Consider the following 12,426-nt stretch of genomic DNA (forward strand, 5'->3'; position numbering starts at 1 on the left):
GTTGTTGGACCTCAGACTTTACTTTGAGCAACACAGTTGCCTAGTCATGGGTTCTAGTGTTGGTGTTGAACTTTCATAATCAGAAATACTAGATCTTACAAAACTGTGGCATACTAATGCTTGGAAATTTTAAATTTATATGTACATTATAAAGTTCCTTGACCCCCTACCTTTTACAGTAACATTTTGTTATATTTGTCTCCATTCTGGTAAAACAATGTATTTATTTAACCTGGTGGTGATGGCACCTTTGGGGAAGCAGAGGCAGGTGACTCTGAGTTCCAGGCTAGCCTGGTCTGCAGAGCTAATTCCAGGACAGGCTAAGCTGTCTCAAGAAAACAAAAACAAGGGGGCTGGAGAAGTGGCTCAGAAGTTAAGAGCACCGACTGTTCTTCCAAGGTCCTGAGTTTCAATTCCCAGCAACCACATGGTGGCTCACAACCATCTGTAATGGGATCTGATGTCCTCTTCTGGTGTGTCTGAAGACAGCTACCATGTACTCATGTACATAAATCAATCTTTAAAACAAACAAAATAACCCTATTGTATTTGTTTTGCTCTTAGATATTTAGAGCAGAGGGTAATAAAAGCAGATAACAGCAATACGAACCAAACTGGCAATATAGGAAATTTTCCATCATCCTTGTCTTTATTCCACATACGGTGGACTTTGTTGAATTGGTCCAAAAATAAAAGTTGCTATATTGAAGGTATGGGTCAGTGGTAGAAGTCTTGCCTAGAGTGTGGGTAGGGTGCTCTAGGTTCAATCCTCAGCACCACTGATGAAATAACTAATGGGGGGGGCACACATATATGCACACTCTTCAAGCCTGGCCTCACAGTTTTTGCTTTTATTTTAAATTTAAGTGTGTGTGTGTGTGTGTGTGTGTGTGTGTGTGTGTGTGTGTGTGTGTGTGTGTTGTGTTTTGAGGCAGTATGTTGCATGACTTTACCTGAAGTGACTTGAACAGATGTTCAATTTGAATTCTGTGAACAAACCAATTTGTGAGTTTATTGGGTTTACTTGTAGGAGCATGGATTACTCAGCTGTGTGACCAAAAGGCCCACCATAGAACAGGAGTTCCCTGCCCAATTTTTGAAAGCAACTCTGTTGAAAAGTGTGTGTGTGTGTGTGTGTGTGTGTGTGTGTGTGTGTGTGTGTGTGTGTGTGTGTGTGTGTGTGTGTGTGTGTGTGTCTGTGTCTGTGTCTGTGTGTCTGTGTCTGTGTCTGTGTGTCTGTGTCCTCTGCCTCCCAATAATTGTGTGCTTTAAGAGGGAATTTGTGAATCTTTTAACTTTCTAAGGTTCTTCAGCTATTAAATTTCATGAACTTCCTGAGGCTTATATTTTCCTTAGCTTCCTTTGTCTTCTGAGATTCCATATCTGTCCTGGATAGAACATTTTAATTGAAAAAAAAAAAGATATATGACTGTTTTTTAAAATTGTTCAGGTTAGCCTTAAAGTTGCTATATACCCAATGCTGACTTCAAATTTCTCCTACTCTCTTTCCTCTTTCTCTTGAATGGTAGGATTATAGTGTACATCACCATACCCAACTATTTGAGGCATTGTTCAGCACAAAGTCATGTGCTTCATCTTATTAGCAGCCATATAACAACAAAGTAGTGGCCTCAGGAAACTTTACTGTCTTAAGAATGAGCTAGATCTGAAGAAAATGGGGAGGACACAAGGAACAGGACAAGGAGGGAGAATAAGACATGGAGAGCAACGGTGTTTGGATAAAAATACAGTTTCTTGTTGTAATAATTGGTTTAATTGTTTTTTGTTGTTGGACATATTGTTTTGTCTCAAGACAGGGTCTCATTATATAACCTTGGCTGACCTGGAACTTAATGACTGTGTAGAGCAGCCTGATCTCAAATTTACAGATACAGCTGCCTCCCAAGTCGAGGATTTAAAAGTTGTGGACTAATACATCTTTCAGTTTGGGTGAGAAGGAGGGGGGCAGTACTGGGTTGAATTTAGGGCCTCATTAGTACTGGACAGGTGCCTTGAGAGTGAGCTGTATTCTCAGTCTTCTTTTCTTATTTTGATGCAGGGTTTCATAACATTTCAATAGTAATTTTATATGCATTTGCTTTTGACATGGTCATGCTACTTTTCTCCAAGCCTACCTTTATTTTACCTTGAACTCTCATCCCGAATCAGGCCATGGCTATTTATTTCTCTGTAGATTTTATAATGCCTTCCCAGAATGCTGGCCTGCACAGGGATTGATGAACTATGTCTCTAGTAAAGTAGCAAGAGCTTCGTTTGAGACTGGGCCAAGAACATAAAATACTTTAAATTGTTGTTGTTTAGGGATAACTCTGTGTGTGTGTGTGTGTGTGTGTGTGTGTGTGTGTGTGTGTGTGTGTGTGTGTGTGTGTGTGTGTTTTTTTTATATAGTATTGCTTTAAATTAGATGTTTTCAGACTTTACTATCTGCTAGTTTTTTTTATTTTTAGATTTATGTGTATGGGTGTTTTTCCTGTGGGTATGTATGTATTCCAATCACATGCTTGGTGCCTCAAGAGGTTAGGAGTTTCATCCCCTGGAACATTAGTTAGAGCCAGTTGTGAGCTCCACCTGAACCTAGTTCTCCGAAAGAACAATAATACTCCACTCTCATCAGTTTTCTGTTAATTTTAAGTATAATCCAGAGTCTTGATCAGTTTTGATCAGTTTTGGAGTTTTTGGTTTTGATTGACAAGATTTATAATGTAGGTGAATTTTTTTCTTCCATCCAAGAGGATATCTGTTGAATAACCATTGATGGATACCTAATTCATTCACTAAGGAGGTGGGGGGGGGCATCTTTCCAGCTCCCCATTTACTCTTGAAGTTTGTTTGTTTGCTTTGTTTTTTATTTTAATTAAGTCTTTGTTATTTAGTTGGTGTGTGTGTGTGTGTGTGCACATGGGCATGCCACAGTCCATGTGAAAGTCAGAAGAAAATTTGTAGGAGTTGATTCTCTCCATTACATAAGTCCCGGGCATCAGACTTGGGTCATTAGGATTAGTAGCAAGTACCATCATCTCTGAGTCATCTTGCTGACCTATTATTTTACTCTAGGTACTACCAAGATTTAAGAGACAGAAACTGTTGATAGGCATGGTAGCGAGACAGGCAGGCCTCCCCAGCAGTGTGATTACAGGCACATATCACCATGCCCAACTTTCCAGGCGGGTGCTGGAGATGAAAACTCATGGCTTCATGCCTTCTCAGAAAGTACTTCACCAACTGAGCCATCTCCCTAGCCCCACACAGTAAAGCTTTCTGAAAAATGGTATGACAAAGTATGATTTTTAAGGGAGAATTTAGGAAAAACAGCAAGGCATGGGACTAGGAGTGTAGTTCAGTGAGGCCTAGATTTGAAACCCAAAGCCATTTAAAAGCAAGGAAAGTCTCTTCTAGTGCATGATAAATAAAGTGTACTTTTTTGGTTTTGAGACAAAGTCTCATTATAGATCTAGCTGTTCTGGTCTAGCCTTAAACTCAATGATTTCCTTGCCTCTGCCTCAACAGTTCCAGGATTAAAGCTGTGTATCACCAAGCCCTACTCCTTATAATGTATTTTTTAAACTAATTTTTAATTGGAAGAAAAAAGTAAATATATTTGTGTTTAGCATTTTGAAATGTGTGTACATTGAGGAATCATTAAATCTAACGTGTTGTGGTAAGAGAAAGTAAGTATGTAGAGTGCTAATTATTGTCTGCATGTCATACAGTAGCTATCTTAAACTTTATTCTTCTGACTGAAAATTTTAATTTTTTTTTTTTTTTGGTTCTTTTTTTTTGGTTCTTTTTTTTTCGGAGCTGGGGACCGAACCCAGGGCCTTGCGCTTCCTATGCAAGCGCTCTACCACTGAGCTAAATCCCCAACCCCGAAAATTTTAATTCTTTAAGGCACTCCAAATAAGTAAGTTTTAAACTAGCTTTACTGGTAATTTTTAATATAATTAAATATCCAGAATAAAAGTTTCTAATGTCTAGTGTCTCTTTTTTTGTTGTTTATGATTGGGTATCATTGTATGGCCAAACTAGTCTCAAACCTCATCTTCCAGCCTCAGTTGTGCAAGTGCTACTTTTCTAGTCATGTCCGGCAGTACCTAGCTCTGGTAGTTGGTTGTGGTAGAAGATTGACCTGTGCCTTGTATGATTGACCTGATGCCATTAATAACATCCTATCCTAATAAGGATAATAACAACTAAAAAATAGCCTTAGATTTTGCCAACTATCTCTGGAGGCTAAGTTCTTCAGTTTGAAAACTTGAGCCTGTAGGTTGTTGCTTTAACTTTTCCATGTTTTTTCTTTTGGCAGTTTATTTGCATAAAAAACCAAAATTAGCATTGTAGTGTTTCTCTTAGACTAAACTTTACTTCTGCAGTGTATTTTAACACCCACTCTCACCAGTTTTCTGTTAATTTTAAGTATAATCCAGAGTCTTGATCAGTTTTGATCAGTTTTGGAGTTTTTGGTTTTGATTGACAAGATTTATAATGTAGGTGAATTTTTTTCTTCCATCCAAGAGGAAACTATCTGTTGAATAACCATTGATGGATACCTAATTCATTCACTAAGGAGGTGGTTTGGGGTGGGGGGGGTAGGTATTTTGATTTTTAGAGACAGGGTTTTACTGTGTAGGCCAGGATGGCCTTGAACTCAGAGATCTGCCTGCCTTCACCTCCTAAGTGCTGGGATTAAAGGTGTGTACCACTACCACTACCACCTGCCACTAAAAAGTTTTTAGTTTAAAATGTGTACGCTTTTATTTGGGCAAACCATATCATGAATAACAATTTGTGTTCTCCCTTAATAAAGGAAGGGGAAATGGAAGGTGAGGCGGTTGAAGCCATTGTGGAAGAGTCTGAAACTTTCATTAAAGGAAAGGAAAGAAAGACTTACCAGAGACGCCGGGAAGGGGGCCAGGAAGAAGATGCTTGCCACCTACCCCAGAACCAGACAGACGGGAGTGAGGTGGTCCAGGATGTCAACAGTAGTGTACAGATGGTAATGATGGAACAGCTGGATCCTACCCTTCTCCAAATGAAGACTGAAGTAATGGAGGGTACAGTGGCTCCTGAAGCAGAAGCTGCAGTGGACGATACCCAAATCATAACCCTGCAGGTTGTAAACATGGAGGAACAGCCCATTAATATAGGAGAACTTCAGCTTGTCCAAGTACCTGTTCCTGTGACTGTACCTGTTGCTACTACGTCAGTAGAAGAACTTCAGGGGGCTTATGAGAATGAAGTGTCTAAAGAGGGCCTTGCAGAAAGTGAACCGATGATATGTCACACCTTACCTTTACCTGAAGGATTTCAGGTGGTAAAAGTGGGGGCCAATGGAGAAGTGGAGACACTAGAGCAGGGGGAGCTTCCTCCTCAGGAAGACCCTAGCTGGCAAAAAGACCCAGACTATCAGCCACCAGCCAAAAAAACAAAGAAAACCAAAAAGAGTAAACTTCGTTACACAGAGGAGGGCAAAGACGTGGATGTGTCTGTGTATGATTTTGAGGAAGAACAGCAGGAAGGACTGCTGTCTGAGGTTAATGCAGAGAAAGTGGTTGGTAATATGAAGCCTCCGAAGCCAACAAAAATTAAAAAAAAAGGTAAAATGAGTTTATGAACTCGTAAACCCATTTGGGGAAAAGGATATAACAACAGCCTGTATGCAAGTGCTTTTTTTTTTTTTTTAAACATCTAGTGGGTGCCATGGCTTAAATCCAAAACAAGGGTTTTATTTGTGTTTTTAAGTCCTCAAGAGAAGTAAAACTGTGAATTAATTTCTTCTTAGATTGACTTTGATTATAAAAAATTAAGAGAATACAATTATAGTTTAGGACTAATCTAAATGCTGAAGCACTGTAACAAGTCCGTGTTTTGTTTTGCATATAGGTGTAAAGAAAACATTCCAGTGTGAGCTTTGCAGTTACACGTGTCCACGGCGTTCAAATTTGGATCGTCACATGAAAAGCCACACTGACGAGAGACCACACAAGTGCCATCTCTGTGGCAGAGCATTCAGAACAGTAACCCTCCTGAGGAATCATCTTAACACACACACAGGTGCTAGATATTAATGTGGGCTATAGCATAACAAAGGTTAAAACATGGTTTTTAATCCGAGATTACTTCAGTAGGAAGTTGAAGAGTATTATTTTTGTTCCTTCTTGAAATCTGCCGTTTTTTCTTGACATAATTCATAAAAGATTTTAGCATTACGTTGCTGAGGATTTAACAGTGACAAGAAACGAGACCCAAAAGCCCAAGGCAGTCAGTGAGAAAGAACACTAGAAATAGAAGTAAAAATCCTACCTACGATAGAACTATGGCTTTCTTTTCGTTTCTTGTTGTTTCGTCTCAAAGAAGGTAGGTTGTTTACAGCTTAAGGGTACAAACGTATACATACCATTCTCAAAGTTCATTTATTTGTTCAAATATAAAATATTCTTTAATATCTTCAGTATTCATGTTGCATATGGCCAGATTCCAGTGAAGTGACTGCATTGTCGACTTCTCTTAGACTTTTTGCTGGCAAGTTTGAATATTTGTGTGAACTTGACAGAAGCTGTAGAGTTATCTACCATGTAGATCCCTTTCTTAATGAATTATTCATAAGGCAGTGTTCAGCCCATTGTAGGTAGTACCACACCTAGGTCATAGGGTTTATAAGAAATCAGACTGAGCAAACTAGAGGTAGCACTCTGGTAAGCATAGTTCCCGCCCTGACTTCTTCAACAGTGGAGGGTGACCGGAGTGAGAGTCAAGATGAAATGAACACTCTCTTCTTCAAGTTGATTTGGTCATAGTGGGATTTTTTTGTTTTGTTTTGTTTTGTTTTAATCATAGCAGTAGAAACCCTAAGATAACTCTCTCTGCAGGCTTTTATCTTTTTGCATAGGTATTTGGTTGTAAGTCCTCTGACCCAATTTTTTATGGAGACTAGTTTCTTCCCATATTCTCTACTTCTTTCAGAGTAGGCTTTCCTCTATTTTTATGTTCTGTCTTCATTTAAAATGGTGATTGTTGGTTTCGATTTGATACACTAGTTGTCAGATTAAATTAGTTGTCTTGCTTTACATGTCAAAAGATCAGTTAGTGGATTGTCTATTACTTTATAAGTGTGCTGTATAGTAGGATATTCTTAGCCATCTAGTCACTTTTATAGCACACACACACACAAATGCATCTAGTACTTTAAAGACCCTTTGATAGGATTTGTCAGTGTGTATGTACATTGACGTGAGTACTTTGTCTTAGACTGTACTTAAGCTTTGAAAAGTTCATTCTGTGGTTATCCGGAACTGGTTTGGTAAACACTTATTCATCTAGTTAACTGAGCCTACAAAACACTCCAGTGCTGCTTCCTGATGAAGAGTGAGCTTTTCACTTTCAGATGTGCTTATATTACATTCTAGGGGCACTCTTTGGATTATTTGGTTTACTAAGACAACGTCTTTCTACATAGCCCTGGCAATCCTAAAACTTACTACGAAGCTAGGTTGGCTTTGAACTCAAAGAGATCTACCTGTGTCTACCTATAGTTCTGGGATTAAAGGCATGCACCACAGTGCCCAGCTTCTAGTGGATACTCTTCCTATAAAGCTATAGCAAATGAAAACCAATTTGGTGACCATGACCTTGAACAGAGGAACGTAGTGGTCATGTAGTGCAGCCTGATGGGAAGGGACCCTGTCCCACAGCAGTGTACAGTTGGACAGTTGTCATGCTTTTTCTCCCAGAGGCAGAACTCTTCCCCCCAACCACAAAATAATGCTAGGTAAAAACCAAAAGTTACTATTTTAATTACCTTGTTCCTGAGATTAATGCTGCTTTCCTTCCCTTGATAATTGTTTTATTTTTTTCTGTGCCACCAGATTGTATATACGCTTCATAGAAAGAATTCCTCCATTCTCTCCTAACTCAGTGGTACTGAGGAAACAAATTTAATTAGTGAATAAGCATTCCTTTCCATTTCTTAGTTACTGTAATTTTTCCATCAGCACTTCCCTGTTTATACTTCATCGTTTTTAGTTATTTTTGTGGAGTTGTTCATGGTGTTTTATGTCTGTAAACCTAAACACTTGGGAGGCTGGGCACTAGGAATAAGAGTTTAAGGACAGTTCTGGGTTCTATGTTTATATATTGAGACCTTACCTTTAAAAGAAAGAGAAAAAAAGAAAGAACAAAGAATAATTTCTGTAGGTGTCTATTCTCATTCTTGACATTATGATTTTTTTAATTATAATCTGTTTTGGTCGGGGGAGGTGTTTAGAGAGACAGGGTTTCAATGTAGCCCTGGCTGTCCTGGAACTTAGTATGTAGACCAGGCTGGCCTGGAACTCAGACCACCCCCTGACCTTGCCTCTGCCTCCCAAGTTCAGGATTAAAGGCATGCACCACCACTGCCTGGGTTTGTTGTATTTAGTAAGGACTAAAATACACTAGAATTTCTTTTAATGGTTGGGTTCTTAGTAACCAGTATATTTACAAAAAGGAATAAGAAGGATTTTTCTATTCAAAGGCAATAGAGTCAAGTAATTAGCAGAAACTAAAGTTTAGCATGCATTCTTAGGGACTAGTGATGAAAATTTGTCCAGGGCTCCCTGTAACTAGTAGAGCTATTTTCAGCTTATGCAGTAGCTTTGAGCCACACATTGAATTGAACCCTGTCATGTAATGTGCCATTAATTCCTGCTATTCCCTCCTTCCTTTAGGTACTCGTCCTCACAAGTGCCCTGACTGCGACATGGCTTTTGTGACCAGTGGAGAGTTGGTGCGGCATCGTCGTTATAAACACACTCATGAGAAACCATTTAAGTGTTCCATGTGTGATTATGCCAGTGTAGAAGTGAGTGTCTAGTTCTTTATCATTGAGAGCTTTCTTAGACCATGGCAGTAGGCTTTTTTTGTTTGTTTTAGGGGGACACCTATTCCAAGGCTAAACATGCTAGTGCATGCCTTTAATCCCAGCACTTAGGAACCAGAAGCAGATGGGTCTCTGAGTTCAAGGCTAGCCTGGCCTTCACAGTGAGTACCAGGACAGCCAGACCTATATAAAGAGACCCTGTCTCAAAAAAATAAATAAAAATACCAACTCCATATATTTTGAAGACATAACTGTACCCAAGGCATTTACAAATGGGAGGTTTGATGTATATTCCTTTAATCCTAGTATTGGACAGTCTGAGAATTGTGAGTTTGAAATTACCTTGGACCAGATACTGAGTTTGAAACGATCTGGAATATAGTTAAGAACCTCTCTTAACTATAATAACGAACTGGGGTTGGAGCTGTAGATCAGTGCTTGCCAAGAAGCAGCATTCACGAGGCTCTGAGTTTGATTCCCATCACTTAGGGGGAGAAGGGGTGTAGGAATGATGATTGGCTTTATTATTTGAATCTACCCTGTTGCCAGAATCGGATAAGAATACTACTAAAGGGAGAGGGGAGTTATACGACGTTAGTAAGCAGCCAAATCAGATATTATACTGAAAATAAGTGGTTAAATATCTCCAAAACAAGACGAATTCAGCAGTTATGTATATTACTTTATAGGAAGCTGGAAGAGGGACAAAAAAATTCAGTTCTCAGTACTATATAAAGTTCCAACAAGACTAGGGATAAGCCAAAGCAAATCCCTCTTAATTAACTGAGTCACTGAAGTGATCCATCGTGCCTAAAACCTCAGCAGTCAGGAGGTTGACGCAGGTAGAGTGCTGCAAGCTCTAAGCCAGCCTAAGCTATAGAAACCTTGTCTCTCACCCTCATCATCATCATCATCATCATCACCGTCTAGGGTCTTAATGCTACTGTTTCATTGTATTAAGAATTACAACTAATGGAAGAATAAGTATTTTATAAGTAGACTTTTTTAAATTGAGACAAAGTCTAACTACTTATGTATACCAGGCTAGCCTGGAGCTCACAGAATTCTGCCTGCCCCTGCCTCCTGAGTGTTAGGATTAGAGGCCTGTTCCTCCACACCCAGCTGTTTGGTTTTTGGTTTTTTGGTTTTTTCCTATTTTTCTTTTTCTATTTGGGTTGGGGGAAGGGATGCTTTCTGCTACTCCTTGACTCTAGCAGTTTTTCTTTCACCCTGTGGACCTTGAGGTTGAAACTCCGTCATCAGCAAATGATTTACTCAGTCATTTTGCCAGGCTTTAAAATGTCATTCCTTAAAGATTTTTATTTTTTACTTATTTTAGAGAATATCCCGCAGTAAAAGACATTAGAATAGGATGAATTCAGTGAATAGAGACCAAACATAAAAGAAGTATGGGCCAAGCAGTGGTGGTGCACACCTTTAATCCCAGCACTTGGAAGAGGCAGAGACAGACGGATCTCTATGATTTTGAGCCCAGCCAGGTCAACAGTATGTGTTCCAGGATAGCCAAGGCTGCACAAAGAAACCCTGCCTCAGCAACAACAAAAGTGTATAGAAATGAACAGTTGTGTGCATGAACCAGTGTTTGAACCCAGTTCCTTAGGCATGAACTCAACCACTAAACTGTGTCTCCAGTTTCCAAACATCTCGTACTAGTGTAAAAGTTGTGTATCTCTTACCAGTAATGCTTAACGACAAAGATGCTTCAAGATTTCTTCCAAGTTTTGTTTTTTGTGGTTATTTGTTGGGGGGGGGGCGGTGAGTTAAGATTTTATTCTTTTAATTATGTGGAGTAGTTTGGGTGCACAGGGGTGCTGGGGCCAGGAGAAGTTGGACTCCTTGTAGATGAAGCTGCAGGGGATTGGTTGTGAGTTGCTATGGCCCTGTCATGAGTCCTTGGAAGAACACTTAACAGTCTTAACCACTGGTCTGAGCTATCACTCTAGCCCCACCTTGTTTTAGATTTTAGAATACTTGCATAAATATACCGATAATCTTGGCAAAGGGACTGAAGTGTAAGCATAAGTTTGTGCACAGAGATGTAATTTCACGCAGTCACTGTTCTCACTCAGACCCACCACATGAGATCAGTATCAGATTTGCCACTTGCTGGTGTGGCTTTTCAAAAATACTTAATTTGGAACACTGGATGTGGCTGTAGCTCAGCGGTAGAGTACTGGGCACTATCTTGAGTCCTCAGAACTGTTAAAGAGATAAATAGTAGTAATAATAGTTTTAAACCTTTCAATTGGAGATAGACAACCTAGTCTAAGAATAGTAGGAACTAGAAACCTTGAGGCAGTTCTAAATCTGATAGTGGTGAAATGTCTGAAATAACAATAAAAGTCATTATTGTGATTTTTGTTGTTGTTTGTTTTGGTTTTGGTTTTGTTTTGAGACAGGGTTTCTTGGAGTGTCCTCAGTTGTACCAGAACTCGCTCTGTAGACTAGACTGTTCTCAACTCAGAGATCCTCCTGCCTCCACCTCCTGAGTGCTGGGATTAAAGGCATGTGCCACCATGCCAGGTCCTCTGTTACATCTTTAGGCAGAAAAAGTCACAAATTTGTTCCAAAGGGCATAAATAAATGAAGGTTACAAGTTGATTCCAAATTTTTATCAACAGACTAAATGTGAATGAAAAGTTAAAGAAAAATTTGAAAGTATACAGAGGGATGTGTTATATTGAATATTGTGAGACTGTGTGGTAAATCAGGCAGGTATGGGGGTGAGTGAGGTACTACTACTGGTGAGTGGAAGGGCACTCTTAGCCTGTATATGGCATACCCTGAATAAGGCAAAAGGAGCAGGGATTGAGTGATGCTGCAGGGAAAGTGTGGCAAGTAGCAAGGAAGAGAAATCAGAGACCCCTAAATCTCAGCCTGTCTAGGAAGTAGAAATGAGAGGGAAGCATGAGCTTGGAGTTGAATTTTGTAGGAAATTAATATGTATAAAATAGGTATGGGTTATCTACTAAAGTATTGTGAAAAGTTTCAAAGAGAATAGAAGGGCTGGAGCCGTGGCTCAGTGGTAGAGAGCTCTTGCCTAATACAAGTCCCTGGGTTCAATCTTCAGGACCACCACACACACAAAAATAGTAAAGGTTAGTATACCATCATTGTGTACCTTATCGCCCAACCCAGTTATTAGTGTGACAGTTTTGCCTGATCTCTGTCCTGTCTGTTTACCCCCATCTCCTTAGACTATAATACTGCTGAGAGGAAGCATAGGCTACAATGAAGGGACTTCTAATTTTAGTGCCCCCAAATTTAGATTTTGTACCTAAGCCATAGAGTTCATATTATAGTCCATGTTAACAGAAGTATAAGAGGTTCGTTCGGTTGCTTTCATGTTTCAGGTCAGCAAATTAAAACGACACATTCGCTCTCATACTGGAGAGCGCCCGTTCCAGTGCAGTTTGTGCAGTTATGCCAGCAGGGACACATACAAGCTGAAAAGGCATATGAGAACCCATTCAGGTAGGACTTCTCCCCTCCTGGTACTAATGAGCTACTTTTCAGTGAATCCTGTCAAC

The 12,426-nt window shown here is 39.6% G+C and overlaps 1 protein-coding gene across 4 annotated transcripts in view; it reads left to right on the plus strand.

Annotated features, from left to right (window-relative positions):
• The window catches only part of Ctcf (CCCTC-binding factor), a 48,336-nt gene that overhangs the window by 23,518 nt on the left and 12,392 nt on the right, over positions 1–12,426 (plus strand). For all 4 annotated transcript variants that reach the window (XM_032887940.1, XM_032887941.1, XM_032887938.1 and 1 more), the window contains exons 3-6: positions 4,826–5,615; positions 5,902–6,072; positions 8,724–8,857; positions 12,250–12,370. In XM_032887940.1, coding sequence (XP_032743831.1) covers positions 4,835–5,615; positions 5,902–6,072; positions 8,724–8,857; positions 12,250–12,370 — 1,207 coding nt within the window. In that variant the 5' untranslated portion in view covers positions 4,826–4,834. The remainder of the gene's footprint in view (positions 1–4,825; positions 5,616–5,901; positions 6,073–8,723; positions 8,858–12,249; positions 12,371–12,426) is intronic.

Source organism: Rattus rattus, chromosome 17 (assembly GCF_011064425.1).
Source record: "Rattus rattus isolate New Zealand chromosome 17, Rrattus_CSIRO_v1, whole genome shotgun sequence".
NCBI classification, from domain to species: domain Eukaryota; kingdom Metazoa; phylum Chordata; class Mammalia; order Rodentia; family Muridae; genus Rattus; species Rattus rattus.